Source organism: Trichechus manatus, unplaced genomic scaffold (genome assembly GCF_000243295.1).
Source record: "Trichechus manatus latirostris isolate Lorelei unplaced genomic scaffold, TriManLat1.0 scaffold00045, whole genome shotgun sequence".
NCBI classification, from domain to species: Eukaryota; Metazoa; Chordata; class Mammalia; order Sirenia; family Trichechidae; genus Trichechus; species Trichechus manatus.
The window spans coordinates 10158093-10172543 of NW_004443981.1; the positions used below are offsets into that span (position 1 = coordinate 10158093).

The following is a 14451-nucleotide window of genomic DNA, read 5'->3' on the forward strand; positions in this document are numbered from 1 at the left end:
CCATTATTACTTATCAGGGAGATGAAACTCAAAATCACAATGAGGTAACACTTTATACCCCACCAGGATTGCTGTAATAAAAAAGATACATAGTAACAAGTGTTGTGAGGATGTGGAGAGATTGGAACCCACGTACAGTGTTGGCGGGAATGTAACATGGTACAGCCACTTTGGAAAACAGTCTGGCAGTTCCTCAAAGAGTTAAACGTAAGAGTTACCACATGACCGAGCAATCCCACTCCTATGCGCGTGATCAAGAGAAATGAGAATGTATGTCCACGCAGAAATTTGTCCACAAATGTTCACAGCAGCATTATTCATAACAGCCAAAAAGCGGAAATAACCCAAATGTCCACTGAGTGAAGAATGAATAAACAAAATGTGGTCTATCTATACAGTGGAATATTATTCGACCATAAAAAGGAAAATCCACCAGATGTTCTCTGGAAACCCTATGGGGCAGTTCTACTCTGTCCTATAGGGTTGCTGAATCGGAATCAACTCGACGGCAATGGGTTTTTTCTTTTTTATAAAAAGTATGAAGTTCTGATACATGCTATGACATGGATGAATCTTGAAAACATTATGCTAAGTGAAACAGGCCACTCACAAAAGACCACAGATTATTTGATTCTCTGTGTACAGGAAATGTCCAGAACAGGTAGATCTATAGAAAGTTGATTAGTGGTTGTCTAGGGCTGGGAGGTGGAGGAGAATGGGGAGTGACTACTAATAGGTATGAGGTTTCTTTTAGGGGGAAAATATTCTAAATTTAGATGTGGTGATGGCTGCAAAATGTATATTAAAAAGCATGGAATTGTACATTTTAAATGGGTGAATTGCATGATATGTGATTACATCTCAATAAAGCTATTTAAAAACACACAGCGGTCCAGTCTAATGGGTAACATATTTAAAAGACACAGCACTAGGAGGACAACAGCTATAGAGCTTTGGATTCTTCAGATTAAGTGGAAATCAGTGTCTTTAAAAACACCACGACCACTCTCAGCAAACTGGGAATAGTGGGGGAACTTCTTCAACTTGATAAAGAACATCTACAAAATACCATGACAAAACCAAGACAAAACACACTACACAAGAACAAAAACCAACAAACGAAACAGCAGGCAATACTTCAAGCAAAATGGCTTTATAAATGCCCCCAACGGTGGGCAGGCACACCGGGGGGTCTGGACAGCCGGCCTCTCACCACAATGGAAACACAGTCAGGTCTTCTTCCATCTGCCACACTGACTCAGGCACTGCCTGGGATGGAGGACTTCTCTTTACTTCTGAGAGTCAGAAACTCCTGCCAAATACCCCCTACTTGTGCGCGCGCGCGCGTGCGCGCGCACACACACACTTTCTCTCCTCTTTCATTGCATCTTTCTGCAACGCTCTCTCCCTATAAAACAAAACAACAATAACAAATAAAACAAAAAATCTAATTGCACCACCTATGCCCCCTCCAAGCTCCAGACAAAGAAGGGGTCAGGGAAAGGTTAGGGTCTCTTCCACATTTGTCTCAAATCAGAGCAGAAAGAAGAGAAAACGAACTGTGCTTTGTTCTCTCAACTTCAGGGAGGCACCTGCGTGCATGTACCTCCACGGGACGCTCTGATTCATCACGTAGATGACTTTTCTCTGCATCTTCTTCCCACCCATAAAGGGCATTTGGCAGAAATCTTATTCCCGGTCTTCCAATTCTACTTGCCTTTTCTACTTTTCTTCATAGCATTGCTATAATCTAAAATGCTCGACGTATTTGATGCCTGTCTCTCATATTAGAACGAAAGCTTTGAGGGGCAGAAGCCTTGTTCACGACTCTAGTTCCTGCACCTAAAATGTCTCTGGCCCATCGCAGGTGCTCCATACATGTTTGCTAACTGCATTAGAAAGCAAATTGTCCAACAATGTGGACTAGCCCGATTTTTAGGGTTGGGAAACAGGGTTGACAGCAGGAAGAGGATCCAGTTAGGAACCAATTACAACAGTGGGAGGAAAAGTAATGATAATCATAAAAAAAAAAAAGATTCTTAGGCACTTTAAGTAGCCTGCGTAGTTCTGGTAATGCACAATGGTGCTGCGAGATACAGACGAGAGACTGGTCCAGGCAGCTGGGAACACACTTGGTTCCAGGGTGGACATCGGAGCCAAAAAAGGACAAGAGAAGTCTAGTCCCTTCTGTAGACTCTTCCCTCTCAGGCTAAGAGTGTGACTCAGGGACTGCTGGTAGCCAAGGCTCCTTAAAGGTAGAAAACTCTTGCATACACGTGAATTCAATATATAATAAATAAGGGTTCTAAATCAATGGGGAAAATGGAATATCCAATACTTGATGTAGGGACAAGTGACTATCAATTAGAAGAAAATAAGGTGAAATCCCTACTGTGCACTATTAAAAAAAAAAAAAAAAATTTCCAGGAAGGTTATAAAATGTGACATGAAAAACAAAGCTATGAGAGTACCAGGAGAAAACATTAGATGTTTTTCTTTGTGATCCGGACTGCGAGGCCTGCCAAAGGAAGGGCGTTGAAATACAGGAGAGAAGAAGTTATTCCCCAATTTTCCTTTGTCTGAGTGAGTAAGGCCTGAGGGATTTACTCCCTGCCCAGGGCATGTCTGTCTCTATTCCCCAGGCATACACACAGGAGAGGTGCCCACGCGGCCCTAGCAGTCCTCAGGCCAACGTGCACTAGTACATTCTGAGCTTCAAGAGCTAACAACAATGAATTAAAATAACCCACTTATTTCAACTTCGGACATGGCAGGCTGTGAACTGTAGAAATGAACAGTACTTTCATTTTCTTTTTCCAAAGCACATATACTCAAGTGAGAAATAAGGATATTTTAGGTCAACAAATCTAGTTGATTCTGAAATACAAGATGTATCTATAATAAATATAATATATACAAGGAGCCCTGGTGGTACAGTGGTTAAGTGCTTGGCTGCTAACCAAAAGGTTGACGGTTCAAATCCACCAGCTGTTCCATGGGAGAAAGATGTGGCAGTCTGCTTCCATGAAGATTATATATAGTCTTGGAAACCCTATGGAGAAGTTCTTCTCTGTCATATAGGGTTTCTTCTCTGCCATATAGGGTTGCTATGAGTTGGAATCGACCTGATGGCAACAATTTTTAAAAAATATATAATTGTTGTTAGGTGCTGTTGAGTCAGTTCCGACTCATAGTGACCCCATGCACAACAGAATGAAACACTGCGTGGTCCTGCGCCATCCTCACAATCGTTGCTATGCTTGAGCCCACTGTTGAAGCTACTGTGTCAATTCATCTTGTTGTGGGTTTTCCTCTTTTTCACTGACCCTCCCTCCACTGTACCAAGCATGATGTCCTTCTCCAGGGACTGGTCCTTCCCGATAACATGTCCAAAGTACACGAGACAAAGTCTCACCACCCTCTCTTCTAAGGAGCATTCTGGCTGTACTTCTTCCAAGACAGATTTGTTTGTTCTTCTGGTAGTCCATGGTATATTCAATATTCTTCACCAACACCATAATTCAAATACATCAATTCTTCTTTGGTCTTCTTTATTCATCGTCCAGCTTTCGCGTGCACATGGGGCGACACACAGAAAACACCATGGCTTGGGTCAGGCAACCCTTAGTCCTCAAGGTGACATCTTTGCTTTCAGCAAGCACGGCTGTGCCATCTGCACGTTGCAGGTTGTTAATGTGTCTTCCTCATTTTATATTTATATAATATATACATGTTATATATAATATATATACAAACATATAGCTTTGAATAAATCAATAATTTAGAGTTTTGCAGGTCAGGTGCAGCAACAGAAATAGAGTTCAATGACAATCATGACAACATTTTATATTAAGCAACAATGATGACTAATAACTGGGGAGTACTAATTTTAAAGGTGGATAAAATATCAACTATTCAAACAAACGCAAGAGAAACGAGTTCTCGGTCAAATAGTGAGTTTTAGTAAGTGTATCTCATGGAACTCTTCCACGTGGCACTGACAGAGGTCACAGTGAGATACAGTAGAACAGCTACAACTGACCTGCGAACAAAGGCTGTAATGTGACAAGAAGAGAAGGAGATTTTGGTGCTGAACAAAACAAATGATAAACTCAGTATGATGGAGGCTGCCTCAGCCAATCAGGGTGGATTGTCTGATACCAGCTTAGAGGGGTGGAGGCTGTCCCAGCCAATCAGGACAGACTGTCTGATACCCACACGGTCCTATCACTATTTATACTTCGGCCCTATCACTATTTATACTTTGGCCCATCAGTAGAATTTTCCTACACATGTATGCATACCTATTTACTTCCAAACTATATATGCGCACTATTATATTGTCATATATGTTAAAAAAAATTTGAAAAGAAATGTAAAGAGGATAAGGTAATGGATATAAATAAAAATTCTAACATTTCCACCCCACAGGGCAGTTGTGAGGATTAAATGAGTTAATAAACAGAACGTGCACAGTCCCTAGAAGGCAGCCGATGAAGCCTTGATATTGTTATCAGTAGGACCGGGGGCACGTTACGAAGAAGACTGTCATTCTTCAAGGTGCAAGTATGAATTCTGGAACAGGTGGACTTTTTTTTCTGGGTAGTGTTGGGTTGGGCTCAAACATCTCAGCCTATCCTAAGAACATCAGAGTCCTGTTTGTAACTCAGGGTCAGGACAGCAGGTTGGACTGGAATCACTTACCATGTGGACTACTTCTGGGTAAATCGGCTCTGTGATCACATTCCGATTGTGCGTGATATATTCCACCATTTCACTGAGAGCAGCTCGCTTTACTTCCTTCCACTTTAGGTCACTGAGTGGATCGGAAACAAAGTCAAAGAGGACACAACACTGCCGTAGCTTCTGGATGAAAAGCTTCTCTTGGTCAGCAGGAGGAACATCTGAAAAGCAGAAAGCAAAATATGTTGATTGCAAAAATGTTTAACCCAAAGTTACTGTAAAACACTTAAGCCTCCTACTATTTTTATTTTGAATTAATAGAGAAAAATAGGAAAAACAAACAAACAAAAAAAAACAGATGAGGTAGGGCAAATAGAGGTTAAACATTCCTTAAAGAAAAAGCAAAGAAGAAAACACTAGTCACTGCTCAGACTGTACATTCAGTATAATAGCGTTTTTATGTTTTTTAACTCTTTGAAACCACTTGGAGAGTACAGTCCCAACAATTCCCTCTAAATGCATTCACTCAACCAGAGTCATTGGAGCACCAGTTACCCCTGCAGGCACATGCTGGGCAATAGCATAAGGCAAGTGGAAGACTCCAGGTTGGGTGAGGGCGCACGACATTCACACAATATGGTAACTGCACAGTGCAGACACAGGCAAGGCAAAAAAAGACCTGGGACAAAGGAAGCTCTAAACTCACAGGAGGGGAAGGGCACCGCGGCCGTCCACTCTGGCTGATGAACAGACAGTAAGAGCCCCAGTCTGAAGACTGCCAAAACGAACCGCTACTTGCAAACACACCGTCACCACCACAGTGATCCAAAGCCCGTTCCATTCCTCGCGGCACACAGGATGGGTGATGATGTTAATGATGATAACAATATAGTAATAGCACAAATAATAACAATAATAACAACTATTATTTAGCAGTTGAGGGCAGGTGGTTCAGTGGTGGAACGCTCTCCTTCCATGCGGGAGACCTGGGTTTGATTCCCGGCTGATGCACCTCATGCACAGCCACCACCCATATGTCAGAGGAGGCCTGTGTGTTGCTATGATGCTAAACAGGGTTCATCAGAGCTTCGAGACTAAGACAGATTAGGAAGAAAGACGTGGTGATCTACTTCTGAAAATCGGCCCATGGAAACCCTGTGGATCCCAACGGTCCGATCTGCAACTGATCACAGCGTTGGCGCAGGACTGGGCAGCGTCTGGTTCTGCTGTGTGTGGGGTTGCCTTGAGTCAGGAGTTGACGCCACGGCAGTTCTCACAACAGCTATTTAGTGAGTTCTGACCTGAGCCAGATATCCTACCAAGTGCTTTATACACACTTACACGTATTTTTTCATCTAATCCTTACAAGAACACAATGGAGATAAAGACACAGGGCTAGAGAGTCACTGTAAGGCTGGGAAGCTATGCAGCTGGAGGCAAACAAAGCTCCATATGACTTCCCGATATTTTGGGACTTCTGGAACTCTCGTATCTGCTGGTGTGAGTCAGCTTGCCAGTGCTGAAGAATCTCGTGTTGAGATTGGTGGTGATGTGAGGAATGGGACTTAAAAATATATACAATGAAATGTGTCAACACTCCAAAGATTTGCATAACCCAGTGAACCAGTATTTCCAAATGATCAACAAATGATGTTACAAAATCACATATGGGCAAAAGCCTTTCGAAGCGCAAGACGTCCCCCTGAAATTTAACGAAACAGAGTAGAGACAGCTCACTGACACGGTTTCAGATGCCACACTGCAGGCTCCTTGAAGACACTCAGAGAAGGTGTCCATAACTAACTGAAAAGGCTACGTGCCTTCCTGCACTTCAACAGAAGACCATGGCAACAGACTCAAGGCAGAAGGGGACGTCCACATCCAGCTAGCTCCTACAAAGCCAGACAGTAAAAAGATTTGCAAAAATGTCAAAACAAAGCCACCCTTCTCACTAAACTTGTTTTTGTTTTGGAAAACATAGCTATTTTCATTAAAATGCTATGCTAATGTGTTTATTATGTTAACATGGGTTTATTATTTTGAATGAATGAATGAATAAATATATATTAAATTTTTCTGTGGTTTAATTTCAAATATGGTCAGTACTGATAAGCTTTAACCCACATAAACAAATGCCCTTTGGGGTCCTAAATAATTGTTAGGAGTTTAAACAGGTCCGGAGGCCAAAACTGCCGAGCCCTGCTGCCGCACACAAGCCTCTGCCCCGTAGGCTGCTCACAGGCCTGGCTTCCTGCTCTCCTGCCGCTAACACTCTCTCTTTCCCTTTCCAACCCCTAGCTACTTGTTCCCTTCCTGCTCAGATCTCTTATTCAGGGCCTTTCCTACTTCCACAGGTAGATCAGATGTATTACTAAGCCGTCACTAGTGAGCCCCACTGCTTTAAGCGGCTATCTTTGCAGATGTATTCCCACTTCTCCAATAGATGCCTGGAGGGCAGGGGTGGTGGCCATGGTTTTTAATTCTCTGTTCCCCCAATAAGGATCCCTGGTGGTGCAAAGGTTAAGTGCTCAGCTGCTAACTTAAAGGTTGGCGGTTTGAACCCACCCAGTGGCTCTGAGGGAGAAAGACCTGCCAATCTGCCGTAAGGATTACAACCTAGAAAACCCTGTGGGGCGGCTCTATTCAATCACACAGGGTCACCAAGAGTCAAAAACGACTCAGTGGCACCCAACAGCAACAACAACAACAACCCCCTAACGGCTGACACTGAGCCTTGCAGAGAACACGCTCTCAGACCCTGCTCCGTGGACGTTCCCACCTCACGTGGCCACCGTTTCGCTGTCTCCTACACAGCATGCAGCGATAAGAAGCAGGCAGGCAGGGTGTGATGGGACACCTCGAGAGACCATGAGAACCCAAATCACACTACTAGATGCACAGAGCCCTCAGCGACTCAGTGACACTTCAGTGACACTGTCAGTGTCAGGTCTCTTAATGTGCAAAAGCCCTTTACAAGTAAAGATGTCACTTCATTTTCTGAATGACCTCTTTGCTTGCCTCCAATCCTTACTTAATTCTACCTGCTGTTTACACCCCAGGGGCCGGGATCCTGAGATAGGTCACAGGCGCAGTAACCGCTCACTTGTGTGGCATTCTCAGAGATTTCTCTGCCTGGCATTCTCAAATCCCCAGAGTACTGCAGACAACTACAAAGCCCGCATGTACCCCCAGGAGCCCCCCGACCCCCCTCCCTCAGGACCGACTCACGTCCTGGCTTCTATGAAGAGGCCAGCTAAGTCTTTTCAGAACATTGCCTCACTGAACCCTTAAAACAAGTGTGTCAAGGAGGTGCTGTCCTCCTGCCCGTTACAGATGAGGAAAGGCAGTGAAGCCCAACACCTGGCCCAGGTCGCCCAGTGCTGTAAGCACAGAGCAACAACACGCTCTAAGACTCAAAGGTCTTTGGGATCATTCGGGGTGGAGCCAACTAAGTCGTATAGACCTCAGAAGGTCTTGAAAACATCATTCACTTTTTAAACACAATAGCTGATATTCAGAATGAAGACCAAGTTGTCATCAAAACACAAAAATAAATCCATTATGATTGAGAAAGAAGAGCAAAGTAAAATCCTTTTCATAAAATTTCTATTTAAAATGCTTCTGAAAGGCAAGAAAATCTCAACTATCTGGAAATTCCATCAATTCTTGCAGGGCTGCAGACAGCCAAGGCGTTACTGTACTATTTTCATTTATATCCACCCTATAAATAGGCGTGTGATTATAATCTCATGAGTTCTCTGTTTTTCTTTTTTTAAATCTCATTTGGCTATTTTTACAATTTCACTATTTTTAAAAATCTATGTTCTAACAATCAAATCGAGTACAAAAGTTAAAAATATTGCATATTCTATTTCTATATCTTTTTTGAATGCAAGTTAATTTAGCTTCTTCCTGGTCAGCATATTAAAAAAAAATATTTTCTGGTATGTTAACAGGGCTGCATCAGTGGGGAAGAGAAATGGGGGCAGTGGGGAAAATGTTTTGTACTTTGGTGTATTCTGACTTTGTAACAGTATAAATGAGTTATTTTTGTAATCAGAAAAACAAAGTCTTAAGAAATTTAAAGTTAGCATTGCTAATCTTGAAAGAAGAAAAAGGCATGACTGACTATCACCTGTGCTCGACTCTTCTGATTCACACATGTGTGAACCAAACGTGGAAACGCCCCAGGACGAACACTTCACTCTTTGGTAGTCAGGAAAGACAACCAGACTCGGAGGTAATCAACCATGACCCTGGATTTGACTCAAATGTTACAATTACTTTTTTTTTTTTTTTAATTTTATTGTACTTCAGGTGAAGGCTTACAGAACAAATAGTTTCTCAAAAAACAGTAGTACACATGTTGTTTTATGACACTGGTTAACAATACAATTACTTTTATGAAGCAGAATTAAAAAGAATAATAATGGATTTTGAATTCTGCCCACTGTCATGACCTTAAAATGTTATGTAGACTAATGGTGTAAACACACTTGTTTTAGAACATACAGCAGTCTTGATACCAACAGGCAAATATCAACTAACTGGCACAACATGTAACAAAACTCCAACTCCACTGCAGGCGGCGGGGTGGCCAGCAGACCCCTAGGGCAGGGTTCTTTAACTCCAAGGGTGTGTAAAAGGACACCTGCCCGGGAAACGTCACGCAACAACCATCAAAGCTCCACACTGTGCTAAGGCTTCTGAAACTGCTGCTCTAAGAGAAAGATAAAAATAAACAAAAGGAAGCAGTCGTACTTTTAGTTGAAGAACATTCTTCATATTAAGTTCCTTTTATTCTTTTTAAAATTAAGAGCTGTAACATTCTACTACGTAAATGTTATCTCACACACCTTATGTTTGTATAGGATCTTTTCAGCCCCTGATCACTCCCAGTATTTCCATTAATTTGTTACTGTGAACTCCGACGGTTCCCAGTTATTCCAAAATGAATCCTTAATGATACCCAGAAGCAAGATGTATGGACTCATGGAAACCCTATAGGGGGCGGGGAGCAGAGATAAGACGCTGATCCGTGGAATCTGAAGTAACAGAGGGAAGGCAGAGGAAAGTAGGTGGTATTCTTTTTAAGACATATTTACTAAAGGGAAGCCTGTTACTAAAAACCAAACCAAACCCCTAGCCACTGGGTCAATTCTGACTCATAGCGACCCTATGGGGCAAAGTAGAACTGCCCCATAGGGTTTCCAAGGAGCAGCTGGTGGATTTGAACTGCCAACCTTTTGGTTAGCAGCTGTAGCTGTTAACCACTGGGCCACCTGTTACTACCAAACCAACCAAACCCATTGCTGTTGAGTTGATTCCAACTCATAGTGACCCTGTTACTAGGACGTGATCAATGGAGATGCTTAACACAGGAGACCCTGAAAGTAGGACCGCGGCACCCCGTCTCTAGTTTTACAAATGCTACTGCTTCCAGCAATGAGGGGCAGCACCCTACTACACCTCGGGGCCCTGGACTGTCCTCCAAAGTAGGGTGCGGATCCTGGGGTTACACAAGATGAAACACTGGAAGAAAACAGTACAACTTCTACTTTAATTTCCTTCTTAGAAAAAGAAGAAATTAAGATGTACTAATATTTAATACAGAAACTGACACACTTTAGAGGTATGGGTTTGACATTTTTTCCCGCCAGGCACACGTGAGCCAAGACATTAGGGGACCACCGCTAGGCAATAAGGAACACTGAGGCTTTTGGAAATGACTCCTCGGTGGCTGGCAACATCTCAGCCCACTCCACCAACGCTGCTAGCGAATGGGTGTGCCTCGATTATAGATGGGACCGAGAGGCATGACACATCGATTCTAACCCCACACTGCAGGACGTGTTACAATAAGGCTGAATTACTAAACTGTAGCTCTATGCTCTGAACTATTTGCAGATAGGCAAATGATTTAAAAAAAAAAAGAAAAGCCAAGTCCCATCCTACAGGACAAATCTTGGTGGTTAAAAGAAACACTCCAAGAGACAACAAATGACCGACTTTGAGCACGACAGCTACAGAAAGAGAAGAATCAGGGCTTTCTGGTATGTATAGATGACCGGCTTCTTCTGAATAAAAACATCCCCAATGAAGCAAAGAAACAGAGCTGCAAAAACCATAAGCCCAGAGAATAACAATTCAAGAGATACCCCAAAAAAGTACAAGCTCATGAGGATGGGAACTACTTCTGGTCACTCAGTCTTCTGACCCCCACATAACCTTTGTACACAGCTGTAGTAGCCCGGCTCTCAGTGGTGTCCACAGTGCAATCACAGGCCAAGCATCACCTCTCTGAGCTCTCATGCCACCTTCTTAAGCCAGTGCTCCCAGGGGTCCTGCGAGGGTCTATGAAAATAGGCAAATCATGAGCCCGAGACAAGCGCTATCTCGTACCAAACGGAAACAAAAGTGCAACTCTCCAAAAGGTAAGAGCTTTTGGTCTTTTAGCTATGGAACCATCTTTCTTCCTAATATATTTATTCTTAGGTACGTGAATATGAATAAACTGAAATTCGATTACCAACAGTTTTTACATAAATTTGGGATTCTTCACTGATCTGTATTAAATCCTACATGATAAATGGAGCAAAGACTGAAGTTGTCAAGGATTTCATTTTACTTGGATCCACAATCAATGCCCACGGAAGCAGCAGTCAAGAAATCAAGCATACTGCATTGGGCAGGTCTGCTGCAAAAGCCCTCTTTAAAGAGTTAAAAAGCAAAGGTGTCACTTTGAGGACTAAGGTGTGCCTGACTGAAGCCATGGTATTTTCAACTGCCTCATATGCATGTGAAAGCTGACAATGAACAAGGAAGACCGAAGAAGCATTGTGAGGATGGCATAGGACCAGGCAGTGTTTCATGCTGTTGTACATTTGGTCACTATGAGTTGGAACTGACTTGACGGCACCTAACAACAACAAATCCTACTTAGCTATATCCGTGTATGAGGGAAAATGGCAGATGGCAAGTTTCTCCCACTAAGAAAACAAAAACTCAGCAATACGATTTCCTTTTTTAAAGAGAAAATTCATGCACCATTATCTGGAAATGACCACCTTACCTCCATTGCTTCCAGTGTCCCCTCTATCTTAAACCAAGTGTCCATAAGAGGAAGCCTCCCTCTCCTGCTACACAATCAACTTGCCTCTCCCTGCACCGATAGCCCATAATCAAATCCGTTGCCATCCGGTTTATTCCGACTCGTAGTGACCCTGTAGGACAGAGTAGAACTGCCCCATAGGGTTTCCTAAGCTGTAATCTTTACAGAAGCAGACTGCCACATCTCCTCCTGCAAGTGGCTAGTCTGTTTTAACCACCAATCTTTCGGTCAGCAGCTGAGCGCTTAATGATTGCACCACATGGGCTCCTTTTCCTCCAAAAGACACCTCAAATAAGGGATAATACTGATTACATTTTTACATGCCTTAATCGTACTGGATACTTAATTATAAATCTTTAGAAGAAGGACTTTGTCTTGTTCACTATTTTATCTTCAGCACCTAAAACTGGACTAGCACCTCGTGGGACCTCAAATATCTGTTGAATGAACAAATGAATCTGAGGAAAAACAATTCAGGTAATTTAACTGAGAGGTACTATAAAATAAAATATATTTATATTAAAACAATTACACATGTATCAGAATAGAATGCAAAGTCTACATAAACTTGTAAGTTAAAATCTTTGGAGGAACTCTCTCTTTTTTTCAGGCATTTCAACACTCTGGAATCTCTTCAGTCAGAGGTTCTTTGAAAAGCACTGTGGGTACACAGATCTGAATCACAGATGGTTTTAAGCAGCTGAGCGATACCACTTGATCTAGGAACAAGGAGGATCTCTTCATGAGTGACTCAGAGGGACTGAAATGAAGATGTCAGAGCTGCGTTCAAAAGAGCAGGGTGTGACCCTTTTAGCTCAGTGGTGAAGTTACCTCCGAGGTTCACTGTTCAGCCTGGGAGTGGACAGCCCCATAAAACCAAATGAGACTAACGAGGTACAGCAGTCCAGTGACAAGGGCCAGAAGGCAGAAGGGGACAAGGAAGCTGGTGATAGGGAACACAAGGTTGAGTAAGGATATCATTGATGTGTTGTGAGATTGTTAACCATTGTCATAGGGCAACATGTGTAGTAACTGTTAAATGAGAAACTATTTTGTTCTGTAAGCCTTCATCTTAAGTGAGAATAACAGCACAATTGGAAGAGGGTAGTCAATGTCACTGAACTGTGCATGTAGAAATTTTTGAAACGGTGTATCTTTGGCTATGTGTATTTTCACCAAACAAAAACGTTGAAAAGTTAGAGGGCTGACATGTTGTGGGGTTGTTAACCAACGTCATAAAACAATATGTATACTACTGTTTCATGAGAAACTTTGTTCTGTAAGCCTTCACCTGAAGTACAATTTAAAAAAAAAAAAAAAAAAAAAAGAGCAGGGTGTGAGCTACCGTCCGTGCACCCGTTTCTCTGAGCTTTCTTTCTCGTGAGGCAGTGGTGACACTCAAGCTCCACTCCCCAGGGAGATGGCCTGGCAGTACATTGATTTTGGCAACAATCATCTCTTGTTCTATGAATCCAAACTTCTACAACTTGAAAACATTATAAACAAACATGACTGAAAGAAACATTCACTTCTATGCATCTGAAGTGACATGACTAATTACCTTCTAAGCCGATCCTTGTTGTTCGTTGCTGTTAATTTTGACTTCGTGGTGACCTCATTTGTTTCAGAGCAGAAATGCACTCCGTACAGTTTTCAATGACTATGACCTTTCAGAAACAGCGCCAGGCTTGTCTCCTGAGGCGCCTCTGGGTGGGTTTGAACTGTCAACCTTTTGGGTAGTGTTTAACCGCTGACCCTTATAAACCAAAAAATCTGTTGCCATCGAGCTGATTCTGACTCATAGCGACCCTACAGGACGGAGTATCACTGCCCCATACAGTTTCCAAGGAGCGCCTGGTGGATTCAAACTGCCAGCCTTTTCGTTAGCAGCTGTAGCTCTCAACCACTAAGCCACCAGGTCCTATGTAATTTCAAAACCGAGTTAAACCTCTCAAATGGTTCCTAAATTGGTTGACGATTTTTAAAATGACAATAAATCTTTTTTACAATGCAAGTGCCCTGTTTCATTCATTCTAATATATACAAATTCCATATTTACACCCCTAAAATCAAGTTGTGACTTTCACTTGGTGGCTATTTTTTCTTTCTTTCTTGGTAATCCATAAAAAAATGGTTTGACCTATGATCGGTAATGTCTTAGATTTGATGCGATAAACTGTAGTTTAACTTCACCATAGAATATTGTGTCTGCTAAGGTTTCTAAACGGATGTGTCATTCAAATATGGCCAATTTTTTCCCTCCCCTTCATGTTCTGTCTATACCACCTAACACGAAGGAGTTGAAGTAACCACCCGATAACAGGAAGCAGACAGGGTTTTTTAAGGAGGTGCACTGCCCTAAGAGTGTTCATTTGTTCAGAAGGGCGTCTGCCCGCTGTGACTCTCCTCTTGTTTGGTGGTGCTCCAGGAGAACGGCAGAGAAGAAACCAGCCTTCTCTCCTGTCCTCACTGTACTGACTGAAACCTCCCATTCCTCCCCGGGGTGGGGGGTGGGTGGGTGTCTCCTGTCCTCAGTGTACTGAAGCCTCCCATTCCTCCTGGGGGGGGGGGTCTCTCCTGTCCTAAGTGTACTGAAGCCTCCCATTCCTCCTGGGGGGGTCCTCTCCTGTCCTCAGTGTACTGAAGCCTCCCATTCC

The 14451-nt window shown here is 42.8% G+C and overlaps 1 protein-coding gene across 6 annotated transcripts in view; it reads right to left on the bottom strand.

The window, feature by feature from the left end:
- PPP2R5C (protein phosphatase 2 regulatory subunit B'gamma) overlaps positions 1 to 14451 on the bottom strand; it is a 172439-nt gene that overhangs the window by 50091 nt on the left and 107897 nt on the right. For all 6 annotated transcript variants that reach the window (XM_023731780.1, XM_023731784.1, XM_023731782.1 and 3 more), the window contains one exon: positions 4705 to 4904. In XM_023731780.1, the coding sequence (XP_023587548.1) occupies positions 4705 to 4773 (69 nt within the window). In that variant the 5' untranslated portion in view covers positions 4774 to 4904. The remainder of the gene's footprint in view (positions 1 to 4704; positions 4905 to 14451) is intronic.